The sequence below is a fragment of the Mytilus edulis genome, chromosome 7 (assembly GCF_963676685.1).
Source record: "Mytilus edulis chromosome 7, xbMytEdul2.2, whole genome shotgun sequence".
In the NCBI taxonomy this organism is placed as follows: Eukaryota; Metazoa; Mollusca; class Bivalvia; order Mytilida; family Mytilidae; genus Mytilus; species Mytilus edulis.
In genome coordinates, this window is record NC_092350.1 from 85,829,894 (window position 1) to 85,849,365 (window position 19,472).

The 19,472-nt window shown below is 32.9% G+C and overlaps 1 protein-coding gene across 1 annotated transcript in view; it reads right to left on the minus strand.

Annotated features, from left to right (window-relative positions):
• The window catches only part of LOC139482709 (uncharacterized), an 85,358-nt gene that overhangs the window by 36,001 nt on the left and 29,885 nt on the right, over positions 1-19,472 (minus strand). The window contains exons 5-8 of the mRNA XM_071266775.1: positions 18,219-18,317; positions 17,490-17,588; positions 15,796-15,897; positions 3,223-3,312 (exon numbers count right to left, since the gene is read on the minus strand). Of these exons, the coding sequence (XP_071122876.1) occupies positions 3,223-3,312; positions 15,796-15,897; positions 17,490-17,588; positions 18,219-18,317 (390 nt within the window). The remainder of the gene's footprint in view (positions 1-3,222; positions 3,313-15,795; positions 15,898-17,489; positions 17,589-18,218; positions 18,318-19,472) is intronic.

Here is a 19,472-nt window from a genome sequence, read left to right on the forward strand (position 1 = left end):
TAACTTTTGCTTTGGTTCATTGAAGTTGTGGACATAGTGAAATAAGATTGTTCTCGAACAAAGGAAGGAATTCGTCATCACAATTGTTATATATGCCACTGGACGAACACTAATTATCCCGAAGGGATGTGAATATTTTGCTGGGAAACTTTTGAGTATCAAAATTTCAAATTAATTTCGGGATTTTTTTTTCTTTCTTGGTATTCAATAACAGAAAAAAGAATAAATTACTTGTCCGCTAAATAGGGGTATTCTTGTCAGATGAAAGACTTTTAGTTATATTTAAAAAATAGAGAAATATGACATTAAATTGGTTCTGTCTTTTTTTTAAACATCGTTAAAAAGATGTGTGTCTAAGGTGAACGCCACAAGAACCCTGTAATACTAGTACGAGAGTATAGCATGTAAACATTCCTTCTCAATAATATGGTTGTATTGGAAATCTTTTCATACAGATTGACAACTCATTGTCCGATATGCATGTAATATTTGCCACATGACGCCCATAGTTCTTTCTATACATCATCTTATTCTTTGATATTGCTGTCAACATCGATGGTTCACACCCAAACAAAATGGGAGTAATGAACCTTCAGAGCTTCTCCGTGTTATACACTTGTGAAATATATAGACGAAATTTCTGTATTGAAATGAATATACATCTCACAAACAGGATTTTCAAATAACGATTTTGAGTAATCACCTTACAAACCAATATAAACGTATGGCAAGATATAACCATGAAGGAATTTAGTTTTTGTCAGACACCAGAACTCATCACTATCATAAACGTATACGTATATATGCATACAATTTCAAATATCAAGAACAAGCGGTCGATGTCGATAGTCCGTTTTCCAACTGTTCGAGTTAGACATGTCACTTGTTCATTCTTGAAAGCCTTCATATTCCCCGTCTAACGATGGGAACTGTTTCTGATTGTGTTGATTATAAATGCTTGTATGGTAATTCTGTCGTTTATCTGTACAAGCGGTTGCATTTCCTCTCCTTTCCCAACAAACAAACGAACGAAACGCTACTAGTCTGCTTTCTCTGGAGCTCATCCTCAATGGCTCTTATACGTCAGGAAACTTACATCTATAATACTAAAATTACGAGGTCCAATTTGTCAGCCGTCATCACGTAAAAACGACGAACCACAGATTTCAACTTTATATATAACTAATATAGTACAAAGGTGTAGATTAAAAATTACACCACTCCAGGCCCTTTTGTTTTCCACGTAATTAATATTGCCAATAATTAAGAAGTTCCGGGTCGAGTCCGCTACCGATACCAATAGTATAGTTACCTGTTACCTATTACCTTATCTGTACGTTCCGCATCTGACAGGCGCACCACCAAACGTTGTATTCAGGATTAATATGCTATATACACGGGTCATAACCACAGGGTTGACACTACTAAATTGTCAAATTGTTACCTATTGTAGTATTTTAATCAGTAAGACTTTCTAAGATAACAATACGAATACTAAAAATCTGGACTAAAAATAAGGCGTATAGGTAAAGTTTTCAATTTGTTAGTGGGCATGACGTAAAACAGCGAAGCAAAGAATTCAACTTTATTTATAACTTATATAGGACAATGCTGTTGATTAAAAAATACGCCATTCCAGGACCTTTTTTTTTTTTCCAAATAATTAATATTATTGTTTCAGTTCGACGGGTTCAAACAGAAAGACTTGAAAGCAGAGAAAAACTGTGTATCTTATAATCGGCATGAAATTATCAGATGACAATACTAATACTAAAATAAGGCTTGCGCATAGTTATATACTTTAATTCAGTCACGGACCCGTGATATCACGGGTGTGTTCTAGTGTATACTAATAATGATTGTTTCAAGAACAACGATGTATGGACGAACTATTCTAAATTCGTCAATATCAGTTATGCATGACTAAGATATAACTTTTATTACAACTACTGTATGACTTATTTGGATTAATGACGGCTATCATGTTCAACATTGCACAAATATTATCATAGAATTAAAAAAAAATCCTCAAAAATCCTTAAAAAAAATAATGCCTTAGCTTAGATAATTGGTATTTTTTCACAAAAAGTTCGTGTAAATGATTGTCTAATGAATTTAATTATGTAAGAATAAAATGTTAAAAAGAAACTAAAAAAAACAAACATGTATGTTGTATTTTTTTGTCAATTAAAAACTTTAAAATTGCAATAGTTTTATTAGCATTTAAACACAGCCACATTTGAATACAAGTTAAGAAATTCCGGTAAAGTCAATGATATCAAACAGATGTACAATGGTATATCAAATTGGGTAATATTGCATTTAGTTTTTATTAAAGATTAAAACTACTAATTTTTACTTCATATTTGAATCTTTACGCCAATTGCCGCTAAGAAAGTAATCAAAAATTGTTTCCTTTTATTTTTATACATTTTCGGATTTACGAATCTGAATTTTATTTTCAATTAATTTACACAATTTAATTATTGAATCTTTATTCTCATCGTGTATTAAATCTAAGTGTATTAACATCGTGACATCATACTCTTTCTAATCCTTTCTGTTTATCCTTTCCAAATAACAACATTTATACCGGTGTACGCTTGAACTCACACCTGCGGCTAAATAGCTACAAGGTAAACGAATTGACCTCAAGCCGAGAAAAATACAGTCGACCTTTACAAAATAATATACACACTCTGCTCACACATTAGTTGCATTGAAATGATTATCAAAACAACAACGATAAATAGAACTGAAATATTTTCAGTTCAATATCAGTAAAAATGTTCAATAAATATTTTATGAATAAAATCTCAACAATAATTAATTAAATTTATTCAAAAACATTTACTAGAGATAATTTTATAGGAGTTTAATTCAATCAATACAAAATGGTATATGCATATTCATTTTCGTTCATTATTATATTGTGGTTAATAACTACGACCATTCGTCAGCTGTGCGCTTTTAATTACGTATATTGTCGATAAGCTATAAGAGTTAAACAGATTTTATTTTTTCCCAGAATTCAATAAATCGGGCTAATACGTCACGACCCACTCGAGAATTCAACCAAAAAAGTTACAGATACTTGATTTTCTCCGTTATTAGAAGGAATATAAATTTAAAACTTTGCAAATGTGTTTTTTATGTTAAGATGAACATAATTAGATGATAAGTAAAAAATCGCGGAATTTCCCTTTAAGACATAATATTTACCTTTAGGAAGTCCATCACTTCTTTCTTCTTACTTTTTATCTCTTCAGAATCATCGCTTTCTATTGTTACCATATCATAAGGAGTCTCACCCTGAAATACAATCAAAAACTCTTTTATCAATCATACAAATATACATCTTCTATAAATAATAGGCAATTGTTGTACTAATTTTACCTATACAATACTTGACATTAAACCAGTCAACCTAAACCAACAACAAATATGGAGTGACATAATAAAGAGATACATGAACAATATTTGAGATTTTACTGTTTAAGAGCATGAATAATCTAGACATCATTGAGATGGGAGCCATCTCTGTGGGCCCCGCTGAAATAATGTGTGGTAAAAAATGTGTATCTTTACCATAGGACATTGAGTTGTCAACTGAAACCAAAGTGTTTAACCTTGACTTTTGACACACCCTCTGGTGTTGGTTAATATACATGTCAAGTATAAACTTTGAAATCATAACGGTTCTCAAGATATAGAGTGGACACGATCTTTACCATAGAACATGCAGTACAATTTCATAAAGATCCATACACTTACACACAAGTTATTGTCGTGAAACTAGAACTAGAGGCTCTCAAGAGCCTGTGTCGCTCACCTGTTACTGTTGTTACTGATGTCGGCCATCTTGGGTGGTAGGCGGGGTCATTAGACACTTTTTTTATATATATATACCCTAGTTATGATTGTGGCCAAGTTTGGTTAAATGTGGCCCATAGTTTTAGAAAAGAAGATTTTTGTACAAGTTACAAAAATGACGAAAAGTTGTTCAATATTGACTATAAAGGGCAATAACTCCTTATGGGGTCCTCCTCTAACAATTTTGATCATGTTGACTTATTTGTAGATCTTACTTTGCTGAACATTATTGCTGTTTACAGTTTATCTCTATCTATAATAGTATTTCAAGATAATAACCAAAAACTGCAAAATTTCCTTGAAATTACCAATTTTAGGGCAGCAACCCAACAACAGGTTGTCGGATTCATCTGAAAATGTGTGAGGGGATAGATCCTATTCTGATGGACATTTAAATCTTGAAAGATTTGCCCTAAATGTCTTAATTTCAAAGATATAAAGCAAAAACTGCATTTCACCACTATGTTCTAATTTCAGCCATGTCGGCCATTTTGTTTGGTAGGCAGGGTCATCGGACACATTTTTTAAACTATATACCACAATGATAATTGTGGCCAAGTTTGGTTAAATTTGGCCAAGTAGTTTCAGAGAAGACGATTTGTGTACAAGTTACAAAAAATTACGAAAAGTTGTTAAAAATTGACTATAAAGGGCAATAACTCCTTAAGGGGTTGATTGACAATTTTGATCATTTGACTTATTTGTAGGTCTTACTTTGCTGAACATTATTGCTTTTTACAGTTTATCTCTATTTATAACAGTATTCAAGATAATAACCAAAAACCTACACAATTTCCTTAAAATAACCAATTCAGGGGCAGCAACCCAACAACAGGTTGTCCGATTCGTCTGAAAATTTCAGGGCAGATAAATCTTGACCTGATCAACAATTTGACCCCCATGTCAGATTTGCTCTGAATGCTTTTGTTTCAAAGATATAAGCCAAAATATAAATTTTACCCCTGTGTTCTATTTTTAGCCATGGCGGCCATCTTGGTTGGATGGCCAGGTCATCGGACACATTTTTTAAACTAGATACCCCAAGGATGATTGTGGCCAAGTTTGGTTAAATTTGGCCCAGTAGTTTCAGAGGAGATTATTGTAAAAGTTTACGGACGATGGACGACGGACGCCGGACGACGGACGCCAAGTGATGAGAAAAGCTCACTCGACCTTTCAGGTCAGGTGAGCTTAAAATGCTTGTTTTTTGCCCCTTTTTGGCCCCAAATTCCTAAAATTTTGAGGCAATTAGCCCCAAAATCAATCCCAGCCTTCCCTTTGTGGTATGGTACCTTGCAGTACAATTTCAGAGAGATCCATACAATCGAACACATATTATTGTCTGGAAACTAGAAAAATGCTTATTTTTGTCCCCTTTTTCCTAAACGTTTTGTGCAATTACCACCAAACTCAATTCCAGCTTTCCTTTTGTGATATGGAACCTTGTAGTACAATTTCAGAAAGATCCATACACTTACACACAAGTTATTGTCATGAAATTAGAAAAATGCTTGTTTTTTTGCCCCTTTTTTTGCCCCCAATTCCTAAAATTTGGAGGCAGTAACCCCCAAATTCAATCCCAGCATTTCCTTTGTGATATGGAACCTTGTGGTACAATGTCAGAGAGATCCACACACTAACACACAAGTTATGTCTGGAAGTTACAAAAATGCTTATTTTTGGCCCTTTTTAGCCCCTAATTCATTAACTGTTGGTACCATAACCCCCAAAATCAATCCCAACCTTCCTTTGTGATATTGAACCTTATGGTGAAATTTCAGAGAGATCCATTCACTTTTACTAAAGTCAGAGTGCGAAAACCAATGTGTCTTCGGACGACGACGACGACAACGCCAACGTCATACCATTATATGACCGCAAAATTTTGCGATCGTATAAAAATTGATATAGATAATGTTGACATTTGTTTAATTCATTGAGTAAACAGTTTAGTCTTGCTAAAAGTTGTAAATAAAGTAACAGCTCAATGAACTTTTCAAACTGTGTAAATTGTAATACCGGTCAATGGTGCAAAACGTGCGTTAATTGTGGAAAAGCAGTAAATATAAAACGAAAATTGAAGCGTGGTTACGATTGTGTTACGGAATTATCGTGCTGTCTGCACGTAAAAGAATTCTTGCAAATAAATGAACATAGATTATGGAAAATATAAGATAAATTTCAGTCTGTGATATTGATGGTGGGTTTAACGACATTGAATGGCTATTAAGCCCTCACACGGTCGGTCCTGGCTTACGCCTTTTGATGCACTTAAATAACTTACTTTTACGTTTGTGACATTTGATATAATTATACAGACCAAAAGTTGACAAACATTTTAAAACAATAATAGAAATTAAACATTTCCGCAAAGTTGCTGTAACTTTAATGAACTATATTTTAGCGGTAATCACTAAAAACTTATTTGATTGGCTGATCTAAATAAAATATTTCATCCAGGTGTTGAAGTCCGTGTTGCATATTCAAATGAATTTCATTGGTCGAAACGTTTGCAAAGTCCGCGTTCATGTTTCAGGATACTCAATATTGTAAAATTCAAACCGAGTTTCACTACGAAGTCCACGTTAACAAAAAGAATTTAGAAAAATAACACTTTTCTGATTCTTCCCACACAACAAAACTGTCTTTTTCGAAAAGCATAATTGCTTTCTACTGATGAACAATAATACTATCAGTGGCGGATTTACCGGGGGCACAGGGGGGCACGTGTTTTATACGAACTTTACAAATACATTGTTTAGTGCCAAGAATGTTAGTATCGATATATGGCATATGTCTTCATAACAAAATTCTAACATTACCATTTATTGTGATTTTTTATTATCAAAATTATTCAACAATAAAAATTTTGTTCATGCAAGATTTGTTTTAAGACTGAATGTCGTATTTTCTTTTCCCTCCAATTTTCAAAGGAAACTAACAAATGCTATGTTAAAAAAAAAAACTCCCCTCCCCCCTTTCCCACAAAAAATGGATTGGGTTGGCATTGTCTAATATATAATCATCAATGAAATGCCATTTTATTTTTATAAGACATACTTGAGAACATAATCTGGGACTAAAACACTTATCCGTTAGTCCAAGCATACAATAATATATGATGGTATATTTTTCCTGTTTCAATTACCATGTACATGAACATGTATGAGGCTATGATTGCGCCACCATTTATGAGGATATGAATGGGTTTACTGAAAAGAAAATAATGGGATAAAAAATAAATAACAGAATAAAGAGGTGATGAAATATAAAAAATAGATTGATTGATTGTTGGTTGCTTCACGTCAAGTGGCAAATATGTCATGCATGTTAAGGACGAATATAATAGAGACCAATTGGCAGAAGAATAAAGAATAGAGTGAAATGGCAAAAAATTCAAAGATACTATAGAAACTGACACCCCTTCCCCCACCACCATTACACTCGCATACATACATCTCTAAATATATATTTAATTTTGGTTTCATGGTTAACTTAGCAAAATTTGCAAAGTCTATAGACCATGACTAAGGGGGCGGAGACAGATAATCTCCATGGAAATGAGATATGCCAATGCTTACACAACTGCATACCAAATATCATTCACCTACCACTAGTGGTTCCCCATATATTGACTTAATCAAAAACTAATACATGTAAACTATGAAAAGTTTCAAAGTCAATAGACCTTGACTGAGGGGGCGGGGCCAAATAATCTATATGGTAATGAGATGTGCCAATGCTAATACAACTGTATACCAAATATCATAGACCTACCACTAGTGGTTCACCATGAACTAGACCTAATCACAAACTAATACATTGTTGACGCCGCCGTCGCAACGCCGCCGCCGCAAGAAACAGCATACCTATGTCTCGCTTTTTGCTTCCATCAAGGCGAGATAAAAAGCCTGTTGTATTTGTCACAAATATATGGTTGATTTTTAATGTATACTTACATGTATATGACAATAAAGACTTATTCCATCCCCCCATTCCCCCTTAGAAAAAATTAAAATCGTACGTTAACTACATGTTTTAGACTGAAAAAGCTAGAAAGGGGATGAAATTACTTTGTAAATATATTGGGGTAAATTTTAAAGTAAAGAAGTGATTTGGTCCAGAAGAAAAGGTAAACAATTAGTATTTCTGAATTCGACGATATCAAACAAAATCCAAAGTTGCCACGGTCCATGTCCTGAGTTAAGGTTAATACAATATTCTATAATTTTGATAATATGCCCCAAAAGCAGAACAACACAGGGATGATCCAGGATTTTTGAAGGGGACGTAATTCCCTAAAAGTGAAAATATACAGTCGAGCGATACGAATTAAAATTTTTAAAATAATTTCATGCAAAAAAAGAGACATATATATATGAGCCAGTCCATGCAAAAAGGTACAAAAACGAAATTCTAAAACGTGTGCATAACTATTGGTAGCAGACTTCCCGTATGAGAAAATTAGGAGGATTCCGCTTAAAAATAGCAGGAACCCAGGCGGAATCCAAACCTAAAATTCAAACTAAATTAGTATTATCCCAACTCAAATAGGTCCATTTTATTCATTAGGAATGTATTTCTACTTGAAATACCAAGTACTTGTTGTTAGCCTGTTTACCTGGACACATGTCTTATTACACAATAAGTACGGATATGGTAAATTCTGTATAATGTATCTCTGGACTGGGGTGTTAAAGATATTTTAATCTGACAACACGAATGCTTAGTTGTTAATTTCTGTGTCATTTGGTCTCTTGACAAGAGATCATACCACATCTCCTTATTTTTATATGTGTTTTTAGATTTACTTGTGTTTTATGCCCAAACAATGCAAAAGCAGAATGCAGAATCTTTAAAATGTGCTGCCTTAGATCGAGTCTATATCTGGAGACTGATTTTACCTACTATTTGGGTGTTTGACTAAGAAGCATTTTAATAAACAAATTGTGGCTTATTTCATATTTATAATACAGTTAAGATTCAAGGCCATATTTTGCTAAATATGAAGATTAATTACTCTTAGTAAAAATTGCGAGAAGATGTTTCATAATTTGTATACAAAAAAAGTTAAGTAAAGACTCTCTTTAAGTTATGTCGGGTAAATATCTTTTTGATAAAATGATGCAACTGGATGCACCCCTAAATACAAAATAATAACCATAAATAGCAGGCATGCGTGAATCAGATAGTAGCATAAAAACAAGAGTGCACATGCTGAAATGTCTCGCCTTCTTTACTAACCATTGATATTATGTTGATAGTCCTAAATCATTAAAATGAAAGCTTTACTACAACTATTACATAAACCTAACATGATCCAAGAAAATGAAGTCAAGGTCATATAAACCAAACAAGAAATACATGAACACCTTACAATCATTCAATACACTAAATATAGTTGACCTATTGCTTATAGTTACTAAGAAACAGACATAACCACGAAAACTAAACATTGACCAATGAATCGTGAAAATGAGGTCAAGGTCAGATGAACCATGCCAGGCAGACATGAACAGCTTACAATCCTTCCATACAACAAATAAAGTTGACCTATTGCTTATAATTTTAGAAAAACAGACCGAAAAACATAAACTTAACACTGAGCAATGAACCGTGAAAATGAGGTCAAGGTCAAATAAAACCTGTGAGACTGACATGTACATCATAAAATATGTCCATACACCAAATATAGTTGACTTACTGCATATAGTATTAGAAAAAAGACCAAAACTCAAAAACTTAACTTAGACCACTGAACCATGAAAATGAGGTCAAAGTTAGATGACACCTGGCAGTTGGACATGTACACCTTACAATCATTCCATACACCAAATATAGTAGACATATTGCATAAAGTATAAGAAAAACGGACCAAAACACAAAAACTTAACTATAACCACTGAACTATGAAAATGAGGCCAAGGTCAGAAGACAAAAGAGGGACAAAAGATACCAAAGGGACAGTCAAACTTGTAAATCTAAAACAAACTGACAACGCCATGGCTAAAAATGAAAAAGACAAACAGAAAACAATAGTACTCATGACACAACATAGAAAACTAAAGAATAAACAACACGAACCCCACCAAAAACTAGGGGTGATCTCAGGTGCTCCAGAAGGGTAAGCAGATCCTGCTCCACATGCGGCACCCGTCGTGTTGCTTATGTGATTACAAATCCGGTAAATAGTCTAATTCGGTAGGTCAAATTCATGAAAGGGAAGGGGATTGTAGTTAAAACGTAAGGAACATATCTGATATCATTTGTGAAACGGTTATTCCATAACGGTCAACCAACTCGTGATGGCGTCCGTAAAATTTACCAAGGGAACTCTTGGTTTAATAGCTTCCTTGTGAGCAGTAACCCTTTATCAAGAAAATCATTATATGAAATGCAAGCACGGGAATATCGTTGGACATGATACAATCCTTCTATACACCAAATATACTAGACCTATTGCTTATAGTATCTGAGATATGATCTTGACCACTAAAACTTAACCTTGTTTACTGATCCCTGAAATGAGGTCGAGGTCAAAGGAAAACTGTTTGACGGGCATGAGGACCTTGCAAGGTACGCACATATGAAATATAGTTATCGTATTACTCATAATAAGAGAGAAACTAACATTACAAAAAATTTCTATTTTTTTTTCAAGTAGTCACTGAACCATGAAAATGAGGTCGAGGACAATGGACATGTCACAGACGGAAACTTCGTAACATAAGGCATCTATATACAAAGTATGAAGCATCAAGGTCTTCCATCGTCTAAAATATAAAGCTTTTAAGAAGTTAGCTAAGACCGCCGCCGGATTACTATCCCTATATCGAGCTTTCTGCAACAAAAGTCGCAGGCTCAACAATTAGATGTGGTATGATTGCCAATCAGACAACTATTCACCAAAGTTCATATGATTTAAATGTAATCAATTATAGGCAATCGTACGACCTTCAACAATGAGAATAAAATGCCTCGCTGAGCACAGCCTTATACGACCACAGTGGTCGAACCCTCAACAGTTGGGGCAAATTTGGACACAATATTCAAGCTTGATACTATCTGAATTTGGATTGTGATCAAATTTTTGACATAATATAGGTTTCTGACACAAAATAAATGTGGTTAAAGATTTTACAAATCTAATGCACAATACTGTGCAATTGAAAATTTCTTCTTGAAACTTTTCAAAGATTTGAAATTTTGAAAATTTTGAAAAAAAATATGAACCCTTTTAAAAAAAAATTGGAAACCCCACTTCCCCCCAAACTTTTTGAATCCCCCTTTTAGCATTAACCATCAAACTTAATTGCAGCCTTTCCTTTGAAGTATGGAACGTTTTAGTACAATTTTAGAGAGATCCATACACTTAATCACAAGTTACTGTCTGGAAATTAGAAAAATGCATAACACATAAAGTTGACCTATTGCTTATAGTTGAAGATAAACAGACCAAAACACAAAAAAATAACACTGAGCAATGAACCGTGAAAATGAGGTCAAGGTCAAATAAAACCTGTACGACTGACATATAGATCATAAAATAATTCCATACACCTAATATAGTTGACCTATTGCATATAGTATTAGAAAAAAAAGTCCAAAATTCAAAAACTTAACTTTGACCACTGAACCATGAAAATGAAGTCAAGGTCAAATGACACCTGCCAGCTAGACATGTACACCTTACAATTATTCCATACACCAAATATAGTAGACCTATTGCATACAGTATAAGAAAAACAGTCCAAAACACAAAAACTTAACTATTACCACTGAACCATGAAACCATAAATACAGAGTATGAAGCATCCAGGTCTTCTACCTTCTAAAACATAAAGCTTTTAAGAAGTTAGCTAAATCCGCCGTAGCCGCCGCCGCCACATCACTATCCCTAAGTCAAACTTTCTGCAACAACAGTTGCAGGCTCGACAAAAAACTTCATCAGCAACAATTAATAGTTATATCAAAAAATTAATTTCTTTCATCAGCATTTAAAAGAAACTTCTAAAAATAAATTGACAGCTAGGACTTTGCAACCACAAAAACCCTTTTAAATACATCAGTATTAACAGTATTAAAATAGAAAATGACATCATGATCATGCCTAAAATTAAAAAGCCTCCATGAGCAACATTAAATAGTAATATCTAAAAATAAATTTCCTTCACATACATAATCATGATAATCATGGCTAAAATAAATTATTTTTTAAAATAGAAAATGACATCATGATCATGCCTAAAATTAAAAAGCCTCCATCAGCAACATTAAATAGTAATATCTAAAAATAAAATTCCTTCACATACATAATCATGATAATCATGGCTAAAATAAATTATTTTTTAAAATAGAAAATGACATCATGATCAGGGGCGTAGCTGCCGTTAGGCACTTTAGGCACGTGCCTACACATAATTTTTATACAAATATTTTTTTTTCATTAAAAAAATTTAAAATAAACAACGTTATATGTAGATGAACTCCAGTGCAGTTGTCACAACTCTAATTATCGAATGTCATGTGTACACTAGTCTCTCGTCCTTAGTGAATGGAATATTAGATAGAATTGAATGGGTTTTTTTTATGTGTGTACCTTATATAGAAACTATAAACTAGAAACTAGAACTTTGGTTCAGATCATTTCAATTCTATCAACAAAAACTTGAATGAATCTCAACTTAGACACATGAATTTTTAATTAGTTGTTGTTAGTTTTCAACTAGCTTTCCACTTTGTCTTCATCGACTTGCCAATGTTGGTCGTCCGTTTGGCTGTGTAGGATGTATAAATACGTAGTCACGTCTGGTCAGAATGGGGACATTTAATCTTATGCCTAGTTGTAGAGAGAATGCCACTCTTTGAGGAGTTCGTAGTTGGTCTACTGAAAGGCAAAGTTTCTGCTCCTATCCAATAATCCCTCATTTTCCAATGCTTGGCATTTTTAAAATTTCCAGACCTTCGTCCTGTACAACACCTATTACAGGACTAAGCTCTCTGTAGTGTTTATTGTAAATAATCAATTTGGTTTTTTTTGTTCTAAACTTGCATAAATATTTTACACTGAATGTTTAAAAATCAATCTATCAACTAGCTTCCAGTAGTTTTGAGTACTCTCAGATCTACGTGTAATGACCACAATTATTCAAATTCCTAAGCAAGTAGAGCGGGATATAAAGAAATACGAATTTCTTGAATTTTGTTACGTTAGTATGAACAGAACAGAACTTTTGCATTATGCATCGACTATGTGTGTATGTGTTTGTGTGGCTAGGGTGAAGGTTTTTAAAAGAGTCAAAAGATTGATGGTTGATGTCTTTCTAGCCAAAAGGATAGTGTTATTATATAGTAATATCACTGAGTGTTTACGTGCATGTGCCTATTTTTTTTTTAATGAAGGATCGTCAATAAGTACTATCAATTAAGTATATATCGATCATAACGGAATAGTTTTGAAAATACCAAACAGGGTGTACTGCTTAATTAAAGGGATACGCGGATCTATGCTGGGCAGTACATATTACAAATATTTTTTTTTAATATTTGATTTTCCAATTGTACTGCGTTATTTAATTCACCGTTCTGATGTTATGGTAAATTATTCATAATTCGTCGAACTTTTCATCATGTATATTATAATTACCATGATTAAATAACCAGAAAATTTAATATTTTTGTGCATAAAACTTTGCAGCCAAAACGCTGAAATTCGTTTTCCGTCGGGGGGCTTCGTCCCCCCCTTGAACCCCCTACCAGGGCTCTGTCCTGGACCTGATGGGGGCCTTGAGCGGCCCCCAGACCCCCTGCCGATTTGTGCCTACAGTTAGATGAATACCTAGCTACGCCCCTGATGATCATGCCTAAAATTAAAAAGCCTCCATCAGCAACATTAAATAGTAATATCTAAAAATAAAATTCCTTCACATCCAAAATCATGGCTATTATAAATTAAATAACCTTTATTAAACATTTTAAGAATAGTAACTTCTAACAGTGGCGGATTTACCGGGGGGGGGGCACAGGGGGCACGTGCCCCCCCAGTTCAGGTCAACAATTTTTTTTTCTAACATAATTTTATTGTTACTGAAACTTCTTATCTAGTGCGGAAATTGTCACAGCTTGATTAGACTTCTTAAAGTGGCCTTTAATTAATATCAGCGTCCCCATGCGTGATTTATGACAACTTATCGGTGGGTGTGTAAATATTGACACCTGTGTGTAATGTCTTTATGAAAAAGCTTTTATGTAAAATACATTTACATGTTGATTGGAATAGTGCAAATTTGTATTGGTTTATAATACAATACCGATTAAGATCGATTACCAGGTGAAACTTCTGATCTGTGTATTTGAAGAATAGGTACAAACATTTCCTGTAAATGTACGTTTTTTTCCAAAACTTTGTTTTTGTGAATTTATTCAGCAACAAATTAAACTGTTTATTTTTTGATAACTTAGAAGATATGTTTTTTAAACGGAATGTCATATTTCATTCCCCTCTTATTTTCAAGGGAAATCAACAATTTGTTTTACTCCCCCTCCCCTTTCCCCTAATGCCTTCCCCCGTCCAGGAAAAATTAACTGACATTTAAATAATCATCAATAAAATGCTATTTGATTTTCGTTAAAATTAAGTTTGTAACAGAATCTAGGACTTACACATTTCTCTCAAAGCCGAAGCATGCAGTTATATTGTTTGTATTGTTCTTGTTTCAATTACCATGTACATGTATGAGGCTATGCAAAAGGTCACCATTTATGAAGATATGAAGGTGTTTTGCAGATATTAGAATAATGTGCAAAAAAGTAAGTCTGGAAGTGAGGCCAAAACATATAGATAAAAGAATATAGAGGTGATGAAATATAAAGAAAATAGTGTTTTATTGTTGCATGGTTGTTAAACGTCCAGTGGCAAATATTTGATGCATGTTTAGGTTGAATATAATAAAGATCAATTGGCAGTAAAGTTAAAAAGTAAAAAAAACTTAAAACATATCGAAATACAGAAACGATGATCTGACCCCCTCCCCCCCCCCCCAAAAAAAAAGGAGGGTGGGATATGTTTTATTTTCTATTTGTTTTGTTATTTATATCGCGGAAAAGTGATTATTTTTTTTAACAACTTTACTTGAATCGAATGAAAAATGAAAAAAAGATTGTCTTTTGAATAGAAATACATTTTATTAAAAGATAATCAGGATATAATTATATACCCTCCGCAACCGACTCTCGCGTGAGTTACGTTAATTTTATTCAATAGAATGTAAGATTATCTTATTATTTGCTCATTTGATAGAGTAAAAGGTATACATAAATTTTAAAAAGTTAAGAACTGACACGAAGACGAATATAAATACATGTAGGTCACAGTATGATTTCCTATTCAGTGTGTATCGCTCTGAACATGCATGAAATATTTGCCACTGGACGTTAAGCAAGCAACCAAAAATCCATCAACCTATTCAATTTGACTCAATTAGATTTTCAAAATCTTACACACGAATATGTTAAATCTGGATTTATTTTATGAAAGTCTACATTAAAATTCATCACATGTATATGAAAATGTTTCTTTATCATGTTTATTGTAGCGATAAATCCACAAAACTTCACGTTATTTGTTTCTATAATTAAACTGCAGGACTACAATGAAAGTTTCTTTTACACCTATTATCGATTGATCTTTAAAAAAACAAATTTCTAAATCGGCATCAAAAAACTATAAGACGAATAAAGTTGTGAAGTAAATCATAGACTGTATGTTTATCAAGGAAAATAATGACCTTACACATGTAATTATTGTATGCCTTGGAACATATATCATTGAAACTTGATATCGTCCGGGTTGATTCTGAAAAAGAATGACCTGACGTTCTGAAAGAAAATAACTCCATATAGGTATATAAAACTGAATATTACCTTTTCTGTTTTCACCCAAGGACTGCATCCTTGATCTAATAACAATTTTGTAACATCAATATGTCCATTCCCAGCAGCATGATGTAAAGCTGTGTATCCAACCTATAACAATATAAAAATATAAACATGTTAACGGTGTGCAGGGTTTCCCCTGGGTCAATTATTTTTTTCGCCACCTCTTTTGCCAAAACAATATGTTTTTCGCCACTTTATTATTTTTTTCGCCAAGTAACATAAATATATTTTTCCTGTTGTGCCCTTTTGTACTAAGAAGTAATTTTTACAACAAAACAAAAGCTTTTATCACATGAAATTGATCCCTCATTTCATGTGTAGTCATTACATTGAAGGGTTACTCTCATTTGAGGGGTTGTTCCCAGCCTTTTGGATAGATTTTTTCATAACAGCAGTTATCTTTTCTTGACTATCGTAAATGAAAAAGTTGAGACGTACAACTATGCTTGAAACACGTGCATGTGTCACTCAAACGACTTTATTAATGTCAAAGGATAAAAGGATTAAAGTTTTAAATCGGAGATTTTTCTTGCTTTTGAACAATTTTCGTCACAACAGCTTTCTTTTCAAAACTATCTTTAAAGGGAGAGATGTCAAAAGTTTGCTTCAAACACGTGCGTCGCAAAGATGTAAATAAATTCTGTATGTGACATTTATAGCGGAAGCCATTTGACCATATCCTTTTGTGAAACAATTCAATCAACACCTTTATTAATTAGTCCTTTGTTGTCGATAGCTATAAAATGCAATCAGCTGATTATTGATTTTCTGTCTAAATCTTAATGAGGTCAAGGTGAATTCCGAGTATTGTCTGATCGGATAAAGTCCGAGAAACTCGAAAAAAAGTAAATAAACAAGATGGAGGAAAATAAATCGGTTTATATATTTCTTTCGCCAAATTCTTTCGCAAATGACGAATTTTTATCGCCACAATTATTATTTTTTCGCAAATTGCGAAAATGGCGACCGCCAGCGGAAACCCTGACGGTGTGTGATAATAAATCAAGAGAGGTGTCAAAATGTAAGAAATATAACATCAGAGAAGAAAATATCCAATTATAATTGTGTATAAACTGATAAATGGTAGATTAAGATATATAAACTAAATATATATTTTCTGATTCAGTTCTACAAAACAGGTAAAAATAATAGCAAACCCTATTTAATATAAGTCTAATAAGTATTTGTTGTCCATTTAACATGTCTGATTAACAACATGATTTTATGTTGATTCTGTCATGTCTGTAGAATAATCAAAGTTGAAAAAAAAAAAAATTCAAGAAACATTGAAACAAGTTATGTTTTCTGATTCAGTACGAAGAGACAAGAAAAATAAGACCCCACTTTATATAATTCTGTCAAGTATTTGTTATTTTTAAAAGATGTTTTACATTAGATCTGTAGAATTAACATTATCTGACTAAAGATGTTAACACAACATGTTCTCATCAACTTCTCATTAAAATCAGATGTTTACAAAATAATTTTTTGTCAGGAAACAAAATAAAACCTTTCCTATCTGATTCAGTTCTGTGTTACGAATAAAATGAGACCCCACTTTATATAATTCTAACAAATATTTGTTGTCCATTAAATCTGTCTGATTAACAACATGATTTTGTGTAGATTCTGTATATAGTGGTGTTTTGTCAGAGTAAAGTGATTATATCTATCATTACCCTGGATGTGGCCTCTAACTGACTGCCGTGAGTGACAAGGAACGTCACCACCTCCAGGTGTCCTCCCCCAGCCGCCCACATTAATGGTGTCAGTCCACTCTGTAATATCAACATATAACAGACATCAAAACTTGTGTCATAAACTGGACAATGTTGTGTAATAAATATAAACAAAATATATATCACATGAATCAGTGGTCAAAACTGAATAAAATGACCAGTCACACTTGTATTTATATTCTACATAAACAACAAATAAACAACATGTTTTATTGTGAGATGTCAGAACTTCCATCAGAACTGTCAGATTAAAAAAAAAACTTTTTTCAAGAAACATAAAAACGAGTTATATTTTCTGATTCAGTACGAAGAGACAAGAAAAATAAGACCCCACTTTATATAATTCTGTCAAGTATTTGTTATTTTTAAAAGATGTTTTACATTAGATCTGTAGAATTAACATTATCTGACTAAAGATGTTAACACAACATGTTCTCATCAACTTCTCATTAAAATCAGATGTTTACAAAATAATTTTTTGTCAGGAAACAAAATAAAACCTTTCCTATCTGATTCAGTTCTGTGTTACGAATAAAATGAGACCCCACTTTATATAATTCTAACAAATATTTGTTGTCCATTAAATCTGTCTGATTAACAACATGATTTTGTGTAGATTCTGTATATAGTGGTGTTTTGTCAGAGTAAAGTGATTATATCTATCATTACCCTGGATGTGGCCTCTAACTGACTGCCGTGAGTGACAAGGAACGTCACCACCTCCAGGTGTCCTCCCCCAGCCGCCCACATTAATGGTGTCAGTCCACTCTGTAATATCAACATATAACAGACATCAAAACTTGTGTCATAAACTGGACAATGTTGTGTAATAAATATAAACAAAATATATATCACATGAATCAGTGGTCAAAACTGAATAAAATGACCAGTCACACTTGTATTTATATTCTACATAAACAACAAATAAACAACATGTTTTATTGTGAGATGTCAGAACTTCCATCAGAACTGTCAGATTAAAAAAAAACTTTTTTCAAGAAACATTGAAACGAGTTATATTTTTTGATTCAGTATGAAAAGACGAGAAAAATAAGACCCCACTTTATATAATTCTTACAAATATTTGTTGTTCATTAAATCTGTCTGATTAACAATGATTCGGTAGAATGATCAAAGTTAAAAAATAAACTTTTTTCAAGGAACATAAAAACAAGTTATATTTTCTGATTCAGTACGAAGAGACAAGAAAAATAAGACCCCACTTTATATAATTCTGTCAAGTATTTGTTATTTTTAAAAGATGTTTTACATTAGATCTGTAGAATTAACATTATCTGACTAAAGATGTTAACACAACTTGTTCTCATCAACTTCTCATTAAAATCAGATGTTTACAAAATAATTTTTTGTCAAGAAACAAAATAAAACCTTTCCTATCTGATTCAGTTCTGTGTTACGAATAAAATGAGACCCCACTTTATATAATTCTAACAAATATTTGTTGTCCATTAAATCTGTCTGATTAACAACATGATTTTGTGTAGATTCTGTATAAAGTGATGTTTTGTCAGAGTAAGGTGATTATATCTATCATTACCATGGTGGATGTAGCCTCTAACTGACTGCCCTGACTGACGAGGTACGTCACTACCTCCAGGTGTCCTCTTTGAGCCGCCACCATTAATGGTGTCACTCCTCTAAACTGTAATATCAACATATAACAGACATCAAAACTTGTGTCATAAACTGGACAATGTTGTGTAATAAATATAAACAAAATATATATCACATGAATCAGTGGTCAAAACTGAATAAAATGACCAGTCACACTTGTATTTATATTCTACATAAACAACAAATAAACAACATGTTTTATTGTGAGATGTCAGAACTTCCATCAAAACTGTCAGATTAAAAAAAAATATATAATTCCGTCAAGTATTTGTTCTTTTTAAAAGATGT